The sequence below is a fragment of the Glycine max genome, chromosome 6 (genome assembly GCF_000004515.6).
Source record: "Glycine max cultivar Williams 82 chromosome 6, Glycine_max_v4.0, whole genome shotgun sequence".
In the NCBI taxonomy this organism is placed as follows: Eukaryota; Viridiplantae; Streptophyta; class Magnoliopsida; order Fabales; family Fabaceae; genus Glycine; species Glycine max.
In genome coordinates, this window is record NC_038242.2 from 755,380 (window position 1) to 772,099 (window position 16,720).

At 28.6% G+C, this 16,720-nt stretch overlaps 1 protein-coding gene across 3 annotated transcripts; it reads right to left on the reverse strand.

Annotated features, from left to right (window-relative positions):
* Nucleotides 1-1,910: 1,910 nt before the first annotated feature.
* Nucleotides 1,911-6,582, reverse strand: LOC100795372 (uncharacterized). Of its 3 annotated transcripts, XR_005891923.1 has the most exons (6): nucleotides 6,347-6,582; nucleotides 5,193-5,613; nucleotides 3,736-3,782; nucleotides 2,676-3,642; nucleotides 2,299-2,411; nucleotides 1,911-2,198 (listed from the first exon to the last, which is right to left on the reverse strand). XR_005891923.1 is itself a non-coding variant. In XM_006581051.4 (5 exons), the coding sequence occupies exons 2-4, from the start codon at nucleotides 5,506-5,508 to the stop codon at nucleotides 2,698-2,700; spliced, it is 1,308 nt and encodes a 435-aa protein (XP_006581114.1). In that variant the 5' UTR covers nucleotides 5,509-5,613; nucleotides 6,347-6,582; the 3' UTR covers nucleotides 1,911-2,411; nucleotides 2,676-2,697. The 3 variants fall into 3 exon arrangements, 2 of the variants coding, with proteins under 2 accessions (XP_006581114.1, XP_003527161.1); XM_006581051.4 differs by having other exon boundaries at nucleotides 1,911-2,411; XM_003527113.5 differs by lacking the exon at nucleotides 6,347-6,582 and adding an exon at nucleotides 6,019-6,316 and having other exon boundaries at nucleotides 1,911-2,411.
* Nucleotides 6,583-16,720: the final 10,138 nt, after the last annotated feature.

Genomic DNA, 16,720 nt, shown 5'->3' on the forward strand with positions numbered 1-16,720 from the left:
TAAAACTTCAATCATATATTCCTTTTTAGTTTAACTCTACTTAAAGATAATAAGATTTAAACTAAGAAATGAGATAGAATAAGTCAATAGTATAATGTTATCTTTGCTCACCAAATAACATAAATTTAATTAGAATGTAATGACCATGCATATATTGTAATTTTTTTCTTACAATATTTTCATTCATTCTTAGCTTCTCTGCTATAGGGCTAATTCCTACTTTCAGCATTCCTGGCAGAGGCATCAGTTAGTTTCTTCTCTTGATCTCCATTTTACGTCTTTGTTTTTTAAATTTGAGAGTCAATGTTTTTAACTATACATTGATTAAATAACCAAAGTCTAATTAATAGTCTCGAAAAATAAAATAATTTTAGTTAGATGTATTATTAATTAAAAAAAATCTTATAACCAAAATAATTAATAAATTAATTTTATATATTTAAAAAAAATAAAAATATATGTCCAAATTAATATGGATAGGTATACACAGATAGGGAGTAAAACAAATAAGCAATTTCCATCACTATTAATGTGATTATTGTGTTGAAAAGACGCACCTGAACTTGATATTATAAAGCATAATTGCATAGTAGATACATATATAGGGTGCAGGTTAGTGGCGGGTGGTGTTGTGTGTGCATGCTCTAGGCCTGCTAGCTTCTCTTTTATTTTATAGCTCTTTTAAACTGAGTGTCGGTAATCACTTCCTCTTCTTCTTAATGGCGGTGGAGATATGACGTCACAGAACAACACACCTACACCTCACACCCGCTGCAACGTAACAGGAATCAGGACACAAAAATTATAAAAATAAAAAATAAAAAACATTTTTTTGTTAATTTATATAAATATCATTTTCCATTCATATGCTTTTCTTTTCCAAAATTATTTCTATTTCAAAACTATTAATATTCATTTATTATAATTTATCACAACTAATAAAATAGTTTATTTCAATATAATATTTATTTCTATTACATACTCTTTAATATGTATAAGCTTGTAACTCTTCAGGTGTTTATCAATTCAAAAAAAAAAAAACAAATTTGATGGAGCTTGAAAATGCTATTGATACCTAGATTAAAAACTATAATAAAATTTTCATTTATTATAAATTAATTTTATATTTCTAATACAATTTTCATAACCATTTTTTTCATTCACTTTATATTAAGTATTTAAGTATAAGTAAAATAAGCACAAATTTTAAAAAAAAAATAAGTTATCAACCGATCTCAAATTGTCTTATATATGATATGATATATCATTAAAAATCATTAACTTAAACTATTTTAAAAATCATATCTAAGATACAAGTTAATCGGTAGACAAAGTAAAAATTCTTACACGGATAGTATATGAAAAGGAAAAGAATACTTAGACATCCGACATCCTAATTAACATCTAGTGGAAGAGTGATAAGGACGAAAAAATATAAATATATAAATAATATGATATGAAAAAATAATAGAAAAAAAGGATGTGTTGTATAAATGTTTGAAAAAGGTGAGTGTTCAAATATCATAACGCATATTAAAATTAAACTCTGAATAATATTATTTTAAACTCCTTTTTTTGTTGTTGTTAAGAGTAGAGTTAGGGGGAACACCCTTAACAAACTAGGAATTAAAACCCGCGAGAAAATACAATAGACACGGTAGAGCTTACATCCGCTGAAACGTTATACATAAATTCAGAAACAAATAAACAGAGGGCATCATAAGTTTAGTGATGTAAATTAAAAACACAAATAAATGAAACGGCCAAAGAACTCTATTACATGATTCAACATGCAATAAAGAAGCAAACATAACTCCTTTCATTTCTTTTTAATGAAAGCAAACAACCCACGAATGAATATGCATATAAATTTACTACCGACAAAAAAATATTAATTTGACCGGATGCTATGCTGAAACCGTTCTTTCATTAAAGGCAACACATCAGAATAAAGTATTCAATTCAATCTGCTAACTGCAAAAACACTGGTTTGATAATAGGCTATCCTGAATCTGCTCCTTCATTAAAAGCAACCAACTAAGTGGATCGAAATAATTGGTATTTGCCTATCAATCTTTGAAGACCATTTCCCAACTCCAGAAACTCCGAAGGGCTAATGGTTTGCATTACATAAGAACCATGGACAACTGAACATCATTTGGATATAAGAATTATATCCATGAAATAAACAAATCAACCTGTACAATGCAGAAAGAACATTGGGGTCTAAACATAATATTTTACGTCTGTATGTTCAACTTATACTTCTGTATGTCTTCTTTACAGAGTAACTTCAACCTCTTATCCAGTTGAAATTGCAGATTAGTTTATACAGATGCTCTGAAATCATAAATTGCATTTTGTCCTTTTCACAAACCAATTGAGGATGCACAAAAGTTCAACAGCGGAACCTGTGATAAAGAAAGTGAAAAAAAGTGTAAAGTACAGAAGAATTATTGAAGATTTCCGACAAGCCATGGGCATATCAAATGTTTGAAGTTCAATTTCTGTTGCACGCAACTAAACCTAAAAGACTTTGAAGTACAATAACATGCCAACTATAGAATGGAAAAGCAACAATACCTTATTTCTTCATTGCAATGCATGGCATAAGCTAAATTCAAAAATGCTATCGACAAACATACACAAACAAAAATGAAGATAGTGCCACTGACCTCCCAACAACCAAGAAGCAGCTTATTCCTTGCTAGATTTTGCCCAAAAGAAACCCTTCTTTCTTGTAGGGTGATTATCTAATGTAGATCTGGAACCCTTTGATCCAAAGGAAAAGTGTCGCCTCAGAAAAGGTTTCCCATAGGAGCTTCTCCCATTGGAACTGGAGTCTATCCTAGGACTTTTACCTTTAAGCCCTCTCCCTTTAAAGTGATGAAACACAACAGAATCATCATCAATATCACTGTCCACAACCCGATTCTTTGATTTATTGGTTCTAGCCTTCAAATCCATTTCAGCTTTCAGAGCTTTTTCAGACAACTTCATAGTTTGTTTCTCACCAAAAGTGCAAACTGGGCAAGCTGGATCATACTTATTGATATCAGGTGTCATAATCTCCAAACATTCAGCATGATAGACATGTCCACAGATGAGGACAGCAACTACAGAAAGGTCATTACTTGCAATTATCTTTTGAGTGCTCCAAGAAGACTTCTCTGCTAAAAGCTTTGAGCAAATACCACATGATTGCAAATCAACTGGTGAAGCTGAAAACCAACTACTGGGTCTAGCTAATCTTTCTCGGTTAAAACCAAATGACTCACTATCAAATGACCATCTTTCTCTGTGGGGAGTTCCCATCAGCTCAGAAAAGCCAGGAATAGACCAACCATCTGAAGATCCACCATGGGAGTGCATACCCACTTCATTGCTCCATGAAGAAAACACAGCCCTTTCTTCAGACAAAGAGAAGCTGCTGGGTGACTTAACTGCTGGGATACGGCTATCGGAAGCTTGCCGTGATAGGTGGTGTCCTGGGGAATGGCAGGGCCACCTTAAAGGTGCCGAGCTCGATGGAGGTATGTGACATGGAGATGATAAAGGAGATGCTGATAATGAAGTTGAAGGCAGTGATGGTTTTGTGGGAGATGGGCAAGATACTATTGATGATTCTGCCAACCTATTCACCTAGAAAGTAACTCATCGTTAGGGAGTGTCAAAGAAATCATATACCAACAATACTCACACACACATTCACCAATCACTAAATTATAACCTCACCTGTTCGACGCTCACATCTGTAGAAACAGTCCTTGAAAAAGATTGGTCTGCAATTATCACAAACAACCATGTCAAAAACTATCAAAGGACACCAATTAACAGAATAATATTAAACCACTGGATTAGTTAAATTTAAAGTGTTGTAATCCATATTTTAAAAGGCTGCAAACCAGGCAATGCAAAAACACCTTATCTATACTTATTGAGTTATTCTCTTAGTAGCTTAAGCTATATTTCCAGGTTCTCTATTAAGAGGAACTGAGGAAGTATTAATAAAAATTCACCAATCTAAATAACCAAAAAAGAAACTTGAATATTCTGTATTAAGAGCTAAGTTGACTAAGCCAAGTGTTAAGAATTCTACCTTGATTTCTCCTTAGTAACCACTTGAAGATATAAAATGCGTGACAAAGGAACCTTTTATAACTTGTTTGGTAGACCCCCCCCCCCCCCCCCCCCCCCCCCGAAGAAATAGAAACAAATTTTTTATAAGAAAATAGAAGATGTGATGTAATGATTCCTGAACAAGGGAGATTGAATAGCCAGCTTGATTTTATAGGGAGCACAAGCATGGATACTGTAAGCAATTATTTTCAATATTTTGGTAACTTACCATTGAACTCAGCAAGTTTGATTCATCAAAAATCTTAATGAAAAGGGTTGAAATGAATCCATTCTCATTCATGTTTCAGTCTTGATTTTTTTTCTACAAACTATCACCAAAACCAAAACACAAAAGATCATCCGAAGTAAATCTAAGACTGTCTCAAAATCTGATTGCTTAATCTCACATTTTGGTCGTCTAATAACTAAATCATTCTCAAATTTTGTTTCCCATTCCTTTCTGGTTTATTATGTGCATGGCTTAACTTTAAATCTGATTGCTTAATCTCACATTTTGGTTGTCTATAACTAAATCATTCTCAAATTTTGTTTCCCATTCCTTTCTGGTTTATTATGTGCATGGCTTAACTTTAAACATCGATTAGCACTGAAAATTCTGAATTCCTAACAGTTCATTTATCTTCAATCAATGGTGCCATCATATTTAAAATAACCATATAATTCCTCTAGGCCTGCTAGTGCAACAATGTGAAAAATAAACCAAAAATAGTTGATAGTTCTACTGTTCTTGCTCTCACTTTGTGATGTCGGTTTCTCTCCTCCAAAGACATAACTTTGAGCCTTTACAGAACTATCCTTTTAAGTAACCACACTTGATGCTAATTTTCAATTTTTACTCATGTCTGATAGCTTCTGACGCAGAAAAATATGTGAGAAAACATCATGCCTCAAAATTTAATGTAGCATCATGTACTAATTTCATATCTTTCAAACAGCTTGGTGATTATAAGTGTACAATGAACTATGAATAACTAAGACAAAAGCGTGTTCAAGAAAGTCCAACTCAAATAGGTCGATGTTTAAAGTCAGAAAGCTGAATTCCCAAGACTTACCTGAAGTTGAATTTCTCCTATGTGCAGCAGTTACTTGCGAAATTGATGGTTTTTGGCATCTTTTCCGTTGATCATTCTGCAGTGGACTTCCGTCCTCTGACATATATGTTGATTCATTTTTATTCTCTGATCCATCATTCCTGCTAATACCGTCAGAAAACCAATTTATAGAAGTATCTTCACCAGCTACACGCCCTCGATGATCCCAACGAAAGCTCCATGTTGGAGAACATCGAACATTCCGATGCAAATTGTCACTGGTTGATCCACTTTGTATGGTTTTGTCTCTGGCAGCAACACAACAAGCAGCGCCCATTGTGAAGTAGTAGCAACAGTTCTTAGCTTCTTAAACCAACCTAACCACCAATTGCATCAGCAAATACAAATCAACACCGTTCACTCGTGAACACAACCCTTTTGCCTGGAACAGTAACAAAAAAAGGCACACCATCAATTGCAACGATCAATAACATGACAGTCAAAAGCATGATCCAAAACATGTAACTCGCTGTTACTCAACCAGTAATCTAGTTGAAGCTAAACAAAATTCAAAAATCCAAATCAAAACACCCCACAAAAAAATGAACACGACCAAAATGAAGGTAGAGCATTGAAAAAAGGGCAAGTACAATCAGTTTTTTTTTAATTTTAAGGGGACGCTAAAGTGACCCACTTAAAGACAAAAATAAACTTCTTAATCGATCTAAACCAACAGAATATAGATAGTTACGAACACCTAAAAAATTCAAAATCAGTAGAATCAGCAGGAAGAGGGGAAAAACTTGCATGGTATTATGATGAAACTCGTCACGGATATCGTACCAACCTCAAATCACAGGCGAGACAAATAAAACGAAATGAAATTCCCCAAAAAATAATTGAAAAGGGCGTGGGAGATGATCCAATAAATCCGTTACAGTCGAAAAGTAAGAACGATCCCAAATAAACGCTGAAAAAACGGAATTGACAGTGGAAGACCTCCAGACTTTGAACAGTAATTAATATTCTAGTAATTGAGGAGGGAAAGGAAAAAAAACTGATTTTGAAATTGGGTGAAACAAACATGATTTTTGGTACATAATAATAATATGGTGATAGCAAAATGAATACATCTTATAACTATGACGCCGAAGCACGCACGCACGCACGCGTACCTTTTGAGAGAGAAGAGGAGCGTTTCAGACAGTTTCTTTTACGCCGTTTTGAGGACCCTCCCTCTTCTTTCAGTAGCGGCGGTACGCACTACGCACTTGAGTTTTCTCGAATAATAAAGCAAATTTCCAGAATATGATTTGTTTTTCTTCCTTTTAATAATGAGATAAAAAAGTTTTCTTTTTTATTACTAATTATTGATACTGAAATTAATGTTACGAGGTTTTCTTTTTTGGTTGCCCTGGGAATTTATGCCGCCTTAGCTTTAATTTGTTCCCGGTAAAAAATTAAAAACAAATTCCTTCTTCGCTCGCAAGTCACGGCCTTTGCATTTACTCTTTCTTTCTCTTTTTTTTTTTTTTTAATATTCTTTAGACTTTTAAATGTTATTATTTAAGTTACTTCTTAAAAGTTTGACTATTAAGATTTTTTTATGTCGTTTTGTATATATTATTTTAAACTCTGATGCAAGAGCCAAAATCAAAAGCTTCCTCCTTTCCCGGCCCCTCCTTTAGGTCTGGTAATGTAGCTTCCTACCCCTAAGCAATCTCCTAAAGTCCTTTTTTTGTTTTTCTTATTTAGTCCTGAATTCTATTTCAATTTTTCAATCATGGATCTTTATTTTTAAAAAAACAAAAAAAAAACTCTTTACTAAACTTCAAGCTTAATTTACTTGCTTACACAGTTTAGGTGAAGCTTAATCATGTCAATTAATTTTAATTTTTTTTACTGGAATGATTTCAATAAATAGGATAACTATCGTGCATATATTTATGACAAAGTTTATACACAATAGGAATAATAACATCAATCTTCAAATAGATAACAAGACCGTGGCTAAATAACAATGTAGAGAGGTAGGGCAAAATGGGATGAAAATTTGATACCCAAGGCAACTTTAATATATTTATAGAAATCTCTCACCCCATCTATACTTCTTTCCTTTTTATACAATTTCATATTATCTAAATAAGTCACGTATGGAACATATTTTAGATCAAATATCATCCAACACGTGCATCAATCGATATAGGATTGTTTTAATTTAAACAATGATATTAAATTTGAGTTTTGAGTATACATTTGTAATTAAATATTTAAAGAAAAATCTTTAACACTCATGTTATCTTATACAACTTAAGCAAAAATATTTATCATAAAAGATATTTGTAATTTATACCAAAAAATTATTTTAAATTAAAATATACATTAAATAAATGTTAAAAATATCAAAAAATATATAGAAATTTGAACTAAACATTACTCACAGTAAAAACAATAAATTACTCAAACTAAATTGTACTTTTGATTTCTCTATCATTTTAAATTCGTGATTTTATTTCTTCTATTTTAAATCAAGATATTTTATTTTTTTATTTTTTCAATTAAACATTTTTGGTTGTTCTCATGTGAACAAAAATTAATAGAAATAAGCACAAAGAAATATCTTAATAAGAATTGAATACACGATTTTTTGTTCATGAATAAAACAATAAGCTAATGAGACAATTACTTTATTTAATTAATTACACTAATATTATTTTTTATGTATCATTAGCAAAAAATTATTAATTTTTTGTTCTTAAATTAATAAAATTTATAAATTAAAAGAATATTTAATATACAAATAACTTTAATTTTATTTTATATCTTTTTATTTTAAATAGTTTATATAATTTTTTTTTTATTTTACCAATTTATAATTAAATTTAATAAATTAATATGTAAATTATTTACGTAATTTTTTGTATAAATTAATTTTCATATACAAATTATTTTTATTCTAATTATTTATGTAAAATTAAAAGGATTTATATGTTAAATATTTTTTTATTTATAAATTTTGATAATTTAAAAGAAATTAATAATTTTTTTAATAATGATACATAGAAAATAATATTAATATTGTTAACTAAAAAAGAAAGTATGTTATTTCATTGTCTATGAATAATTTTACATAAATAATTAGAGTATAAATAATCTGTATATTAAAATTAATTTGAAAAAAAATATTATAAAAATTAATTACAAATTGGTAAAATAAAAATATGTAAACTATTCAGAATAAAAACATATAAAATGATATAAAATAAAATTTAAAATATTTATATATTAAATATTTTAAATTTATAAATTTTTTATTTTGACAAAAAAAATCATTGACTAATGATATATAAAAAATAATATTAATGTGGTTGACTAAATAAAATAAGAGTGGTGATGATTCATTACTTTTCCTATGAATAAAAGATCATGAATTTCATTTATATTAAAATATTTATTATTTTTCACGAATTTAAAATTATAAAATTATCAAAATTATAATTTAATCTAATATAAAATATTTCCATGTTATCATTCAATAACAAAGTATTATGTATACTAAATTATTTAAATTCTATAAAATTATTTTAAAAATTAAATTGGTAATAATTTCTAAATAGTTGTTGATATAATTTCTTTTTACAATAGAAATTTAACCAAAATTATGTGTTTGTGGTAAAAATAAAAGTATAGAATTTTTAGTGGGGCAAAAGGTTAACAGCCGGCATTGTCTTGTGATGTACTCGGAGTAGGGTGTAAGCATTCCATTCTTTTCACGTTACACAAAAGGTATCATCATGAAACTATTATTTAGAGAAGAGATTCTTAACAAAAGTTTTTATTCTCTCTGAAAATTCCTTTCCTCTTATTATTGGATTCTCTTTAATCCTTTTCAAATAAATAATCTCATTTCAGTGCATTAAACAACTACCAGACACAACCTAAAAAATGTCAGTGGAGTTAATGCATTTTTGGTTTCTTAGTTAAGTCTAGCAGCTTGCTTTTCTGTAATTAGTTTGTGTACTGCTGAAGTTGTCGTGAGGGACTTAATGAAGGGTGTATTAGGAGAACGCGCTTACAGAGGTAGAGGGAAGGGTAGTTTTCTTTAGAGGTTAGAATTTATTTATAAACAAACTGTTTTTGGTATAAATAAATTTTAACCTCTGCATTCCTTTTCTCCAATAATGCTACACTATGTACGCTTTACCTTTAGGTACCTCTGATACCATTTATTTTATAATATTTGATGGCCTGATTTTTTTTTTCTATTCAAAAAAAAAAAGCACCGTGTTTCTCGTTCTTTTTCTAATTCGTTTCCTCTTATTTTCCCCTCTTGAAAACTTGTTATGCTAAAATTCAATTTAAAAGAAAAAGAGAAAAAGTCAAGAGACACCGCGAGGTGAGCTAAATATAAACTTGCTTATATTTACAAGTAGGTGGGTTTTGTTGGATGGTCCCATATCAAACAAGATACCAACCATTTTAGTAGTAGCTAATTTTGATTATAAATGGATAATAATAGAGATCAAGCTGAATTAAGAAAAAAAAATTGCTCGGAATCAATAAATCAACTAGTCACAGGACAGCAACTACCCTCAAGTCAAAAAGGAAATCAATTATTCATTATTATCAAGTGTGAAAAATCATGTATATGCCCTAGCAGTTAGATTTCAACTTTATTATTTTAAAATATTTTTCCCGACTCACTTTCGTTAGACTTGAGTATAGTAGAATATAATACTTGCCTATTTTCACATATACACATTATTTTGATTCATTAACATATTAAGGTTGTCTTTTGATTGTTAAAAATTATAGTATTAGGTTGGATAAATATTTTTATTTTATGTTTGATTATAAAAAGATTGAAGGATAAAACAAATCAAATAGACGAAGATAAGACAAAATCTATAATTTTGTTGCTCAACAAATTATGCGATGATTTTTTGTTCCAACAAAATATTAAAAAGATACATATGTTCTATTTCTAATTCTTTAATATAAAAAATAGTAACCAACTAACATGATATTTTAAAAACAAAACACCAATTTTTTTTAATTATAATTTCTCTTTTTTTTATTTGTGGCAAAATTTGGGTTGTTTTTTTTTCTTTCTTTTTTTAATTCATGAGTAAAAATGTAATAAAAAAAACATTAGTTTAACATTGAGAATGGGTCGTAAAATGTCCCCAATTTTTTCAAATCATGAATGGATTCTACGTGAATCACCCGAGTCCCAAAAATCATTAACAGTTTTTAAATTTTTGTTAAATTCCTATTTAGTATATCTCCCTCACCGTAACATAACCAATTGATTTTTTAAAATTAATTTAAAAGTTTGTTGGTTTTTAAATTAATTTTTTATATCATATATAATTATTTTTTATTGACTGATCATTTAAAAAATCATAACCTTAAAAAAATCATTTCAAGGAAGTGAGTGTTTTTTACACATTAAAAATGTTATTTCAATTACAATTATTCCTAAAAATTATTAATGGATCTAATTTAACTATAATGCATTTCACAAACTAACATCAAAATTATACTTATTTACCAAACTAACATCACATTTAGACGACTTTCTATAAACGGACATTGTTGGGACGTCCTATAAAGCTTTTTCTTTTGGGTAAATGGATTTCAAAAGCAAGAGACATGTTATATTTGCCTCCAAATAAAATCCGCCTTAATTTATGTTTATTTAATATTTTTAATTAAATATTTATGTAATAATTATGAGTTACTCTATTAAGTAGTAGAAATTTTTCATTTTTTTTTATAATCTCTTTGTTTTTCATAAAATTATCCATTTTCTAATCTTTTCTTCTTATTATTATTTTAATGATTCTAAAAACAGAATTCAAATCATATTTTCTTACTTAATTTGTATCATTTTTAACTCAATTTTTTTTCTTATTAAAAAAAATCGGTTAAAGCAACCTTCTATATATGTGATGACGTACCATATCATAATGATGAGGCGGTGCATTTAAAGGTCCATGAAGCTGAGGCAAGTTAAAGTCACCCAAAAAAGCCCAACATTATTAGTTAAAAGAAGAAGAAAAAGAACCCAACATTCTGCTTTGGGGTGACATGTCAAACCGGTGACCGGTGTTATTTTGCACTTTCCATATGACAATTTGGAAGGTAAAAGAAGTAATTTGAGAAATGCAGGATGTAATTGCCACTCGAGACCTATCTTGCACGGGCATTGTCCAAACAAACGTGACTTTTTTAGCGTTTTCATTTTCTTTTTAACTAAAATAATATTAAAAATAAATATTTATATAAATAATGTATGTAAAAAAATAAAATTATCATTTTATGTTGGGTAAATAGACACTTTTGTTCTTGAATGTGTAAATCGCTAACAAATGCATCCCTGAAAAATAAAAATACAAAATTTAGTCTCCAAAAGTGTAAAAAGTGTGACAAATATATCTGACTGTTAATTTTCGTCCGTCACCGTTAATAAAATCGTCTACGTGACACAGAGGGACAAATTTTCCACTGAAATGATTGTCAATGTGACAACATCTAATTGTCAGCATAAGGACATATTTATCATATAATATTTTTTTTGACTTTTCGTCTTTCACTTCGCTGACAAATACATTCCTCGAGGATGAAAATACAAAATTTAATCCTTGAAAGTGTAAAAAGTACAACAAATATAACCAGATGTTAATAGTAGATTGTGACTAATTATTATAATTTTTAAAAATTGATAATGGTTGCGACAAAATATTATCAAGTGAACTTTTATTGTTTTGGCAAATTCTTCTTACTTTTCTTCAACTACAAAAAAAAAGAACAATTATTTGGTTCTTAACTCTTGAATAAATGTTATCAACATAAAAGAAAAAAAAATTAATGTAAAACGATAAGATACTCTTGAATAAATGTTATCAACTACAAAAAAAATCATTGTTTTTATTTAATCAGACACTATTTATTTAATTGTTTTCTTTTTATAAATTTTTCATAATAAAATATGAATGTCTATTAATATATGCAACGACATCAAATTGCAAATTATAATAAAAGTTTGTTGGTTTTTAAATTAATTTTTTTATATCATATACAATTATTTTTTATTGATTGATCATTTAAAAAATCACAACCTTGAAAAAAATCATTCCAAGGAGGTGAATGTTTTTTACAAATTAAAAGTGTCATTTCAATTGCAATTATTCCTAAAAATTATTAATGGATCTAATTTAACTATAATGTTTTACACTAAGCATTTTTTTTTACTTAAATCTTTCGTCAAGCACGAGAATATAAAAAAGTTATTTATGAGTTTATAAAGCTAGTATTCTTTTTTCTTTTAGACTCAATTTAATTTATGAGTTTGTTAAAAAAAATTGTCACAATTAGTAAATTTTTTTTTCAAATTATAATAATTAGTCACAATCAACTATTAATATCCGAATATATTTATCACACTTTTTACACTTTCGGGAACTAAATTTTGTATTTTTATCTTTTAGGGACACATTTGTCAGTGGAGTGCGAAGACGAAAAGTCAAAAAATATTATATAATAAATATGTCCCAATGCTGACAATTCGATATGACCATGTTGACAATCATTTTAGTGACAAATTCATTCATCTGTGTTACGTAGACTATTTTATTAACGGTAACGGATGAAAGTTAACGACTAGATATATTTATCGCATTTTTTACACTTTTAGGAATCAAATTTTATATTTTCATCTTTCAGAAATGCATTTGTCATTAAATTACACATTCAAAAACAAAAATAACTATTCACATTGTTTTAGTTACATAAGAACAGATTAGGAAGAGTTGGTATAAGTATAATAAAAAAAACAAACATGCTGTAATTTTTGTTTTATGTTTTTGCATAGAGTTCTGACCTACTCAACTTAATAGTTTTTGTTTTATTTTTGCATAGAGTTCTGAACTACTCAACATGTTACAATTACAAATAGTTATATATAGAGAACATATGTTTTAATTTTTTTTCCTTCTAAAGTATCACTAAAGAAGCCTAAGCATTAGGAGTTATAGTTTTTATTAAAAAAAAATTAAAACTTAATATGTATCAAGCTAGTAGCTAAGTAAAAATTAAATAAGCATAAATAACGCTTAAACAACATCATTAAGGACCATTACTTTTATTTAAAGGTGTTATTATTCCTTTTATAACTGCTAAACATTATTATTAGTTTTTTTGTTTATTTAATGTTTTAATTATATATTTATGTAATAATTATGAGTTACTCGTTTTTTTTAGACAGTTATGAGTTACTCTATTATAAATAGAAATATCATATGCGAGAAAATAGTAAAAGCTACTATCATTTCTTTATATTCTTCTTTTTATTTACTATCATAACATGGAGCGCATGCTTACCAAGAAGTTCAAGTTTCTTCTTATTTATGTAACACTTTTGTCAACTTCTTTTATAAGTAAGTCTTTTAAGGTCTTTTGTTACATTTTTAGTTATAACTTTGCTTACATGGTAACATGGTTAAATAATATATTCTTATATCCTAATATAATGTGCATTGGTATACAAATATAGATAGAGTATTAACCCCAAAATTATTAGATATGGAGATAAACAAAATTCATCTTGTATGTGTTCAATGAATTGACAGTTGGAGAATCAAAGTTAATCAATAATTTGCTTGAGGATGGAAATTCAATTAAAAAAGAGGTACGTGAAGCACTATAACATGCCTGAAATGAATTTTAATTCTATACTAAATTTTTCACTAATACTATTTTTTTAAGTCATGTACCTAATAGTATAGTGCAAAACCATGAGATAAAGGCCTCTAATGTTCATCCCATTTGATGCAACTCGCAAAACATAAAGTAATTCCATAATAATTTTTTTAATTAATAGACAACAGGTATATATGGCTATGAATTTACATTTTTCATTTTTTAAGATATATATATATATATATATATGCGTGTGTATTTCATATTAGTTATTAATTTGTTGGAGATTATCAATAAAGCCACTTAATGAGGAAGAGGTATCCACCATGGAAGAGATGCTTCTAAGAGCTAATGTAAGAGATTATGGAAGATTTGATCCTCCACCACGTCTCGTTCGACCCCCTGGTAAAGGGGTACCAGCAGCTCCCGGCCTAAATCCACCCCCTCCTAGTATCAGTGAATCCAAGTAAAAGCATATCGACAAAGGCAATTCAGGGCTTGGCTCAAAGTCTCCTCCGAGTAAAAGTAGACCCAACTAAAACTCACTTGACAAAGGCATATTCAGCAAATCATTTATATATTAAATGGTTGACAGCTAACAAATGTAATAAGAAGAAATATTAAATATAATTTAATTTTAATTTAAAGTTAAACATATGGGTTAAATTACCATTTTTTCTTCTCTTTTTTTATTTACATTATTTAACTCGCTCTCTATATTTTTGAAATATTCAATTTGATGTTTTATTTTTCAAATTCTTTTTAGTCTAAATTGACACTAACAATGTTAATAAAATTAAAAGAAAGTGTAACATTGAACATTTTTTTTAATAAATTAGATAATCTAATTAAACATATAAAAATGAGAGACAAAATAAAACAATAATTGGCAAATAATTTACAAGTATATGTTATGTGTATTCTTTAAATAAACGTTTTCATTTATTTTAAAATTATTTTAGATTAAATTAAAAATAATAATTTTTTTTTAAAATACCCGCATTCTTAATCGGCTTTAGATTGTTTCAACCGATTGTTTTAAGGTGCATCTAGTTTTTAAAGTTAATGGATCAACTATTGGATATTGAATTGACTAGTTTGATTTGATTTTTAAAATAATTATTAAAATTAAAAAAATTATGAAAACAAACCAAATTACCTTTATATAAGATCACAAATATTTTATTAGGAAATATTTTAGTTTGAATCATCGAGTCTCTTTCTAAGGATTTAATGCATATGTTTACATAATGTTGAGAATATACATATATTAAGGTTTATATATGTTATTGTGTTTAGAAAAAAAGGTTTATATATGTTAGAAAGGGCTCACTAAATACTATGACTTTATATTGAAATTGGGTTAATTTGATGAAATTATTGGATAAGTTAGTTGAAAAATTAAAAAACTAATTTATTAAATTAAAAGAATGGGTAAAATTAATATGAAGTTAGTTGTCAAATAAAAAATAACACAAAAAATCAATTACCTGAACATATTGAAATTTAGTAATTATATGCATTTTCAAATAAGTCTTATTTTCATATTTTAATTTATTTTAAACAACTTATAGTTTTTATATAATATTTTGTTTAGCTCAAGTAGCAATTAATTTCCCATGGCATCATTGATTCATGCAGACAGCACGATATTTGTTTACTTAACCTAACCATGAGATCACCCACGTAAGCATGAAATAGAGCATCCTGAGGGTGTATATATTTCTATTATGTATACGTCTCATTTCATTTCCCATTTCACCAAGCAATTAGCCAGCAAGTGAATAGGCATGGTTAGGTTATTTCATTTCCCATTTCACCAAGCAGTTAGCCAGCAAGTGAATAGGCATGGTTAGGTTTCTTAAGCGTATTCAAGTCTTCGCGGCTTTTTTGGCCATCATTGTCCTTGTAACCTCAGGCAAGTGACACTAATTAAATTAATTAATGACTTAATTATCACATTATCCATCTAGAGCATGTATGCATGTGTTCAGATTTAAAATTAACAGACATGATTTGTAGCATTTTAAATGTGATATGTAAGACATTAAAGCGCTGGTGTATTAATTTAAATTAAAATAATTGCATCTGATGTGAATTAATGAATAGAAACTTGTCTATTTGATTAATTTGGTAGCTATCTGTGTGGACAGCATTGGAAGGGAATGAACTGAGACCAAGATGTTGGCGAAGCAGTAAAACGTGGCCCCATGCAAGATGCTTCCATTCTTCAATTTGCAGTCATCACTGCCAGCCCTCAGAAAATGCAATCTCAGGGCAATGTGTTTTCTTCTTCAAGAAATGCAAATGCAAATTCTGAGATGACCCTCTCTGAATCCATCCACATCACCTCTTAATAAGATCGATTCCCTCCTGCATGTGTACGTGTTTAGGGGATAATAGGATCTACTCCTAAGTAATGTAGTTCCACCAATAAAATTCCACCCCTGATTTCATTAGAACAAATTTATAGTCAGTTTTACTTTCAAAGTAAAAGTTATAGTCTCCTTAAAAGTGTTCAACTATAACTACTATCCGCAATTTATTTGTATGATTATGGCGTTTGCATAGTTAATCTAATTATATTTGTGGTCTAAAATATTACAATTAATTATAAGATGAACCAACAATAAAGTGTATCATAATATAAAGAGCAGAGTCATGGAAAACCCTTTTTTCTCTACAGGTATCCCTGGTGGAAGTGATGCAAAGAAGCCGCCGCCGGACGGTATGACTTTGGAAAAGAAACTATCTTTCAAAGAGATAGCGATGCAAAACAAACAGAAGGCCCTCCCAAGACCTACAATTGATCTGTTGGAAAAAAAAACTGGCAACGATTGAATTTG

What these genes read in the sequence shown, in the direction of transcription:
- LOC100795372 (XM_006581051.4), bottom strand. Translation starts at nt 5,508, where the DNA reads ATGGGCGCTGCTTGTTGTGTTGCTGCCAGAGACAAAACCATACAAAGT. An exon ending in TAGGAGAAATTCAACTTCAG is followed by an intron (nt 3,783 to 5,192) that starts GTAAGTCTTGGG and finishes TGATAATTGCAG; the next exon opens with ACCAATCTTTTTCAAGGACT. An exon ending in CAGATGTGAGCGTCGAACAG is followed by an intron (nt 3,643 to 3,735) that starts GTGAGGTTATAA and finishes GTTACTTTCTAG; the next exon opens with GTGAATAGGTTGGCAGAATC.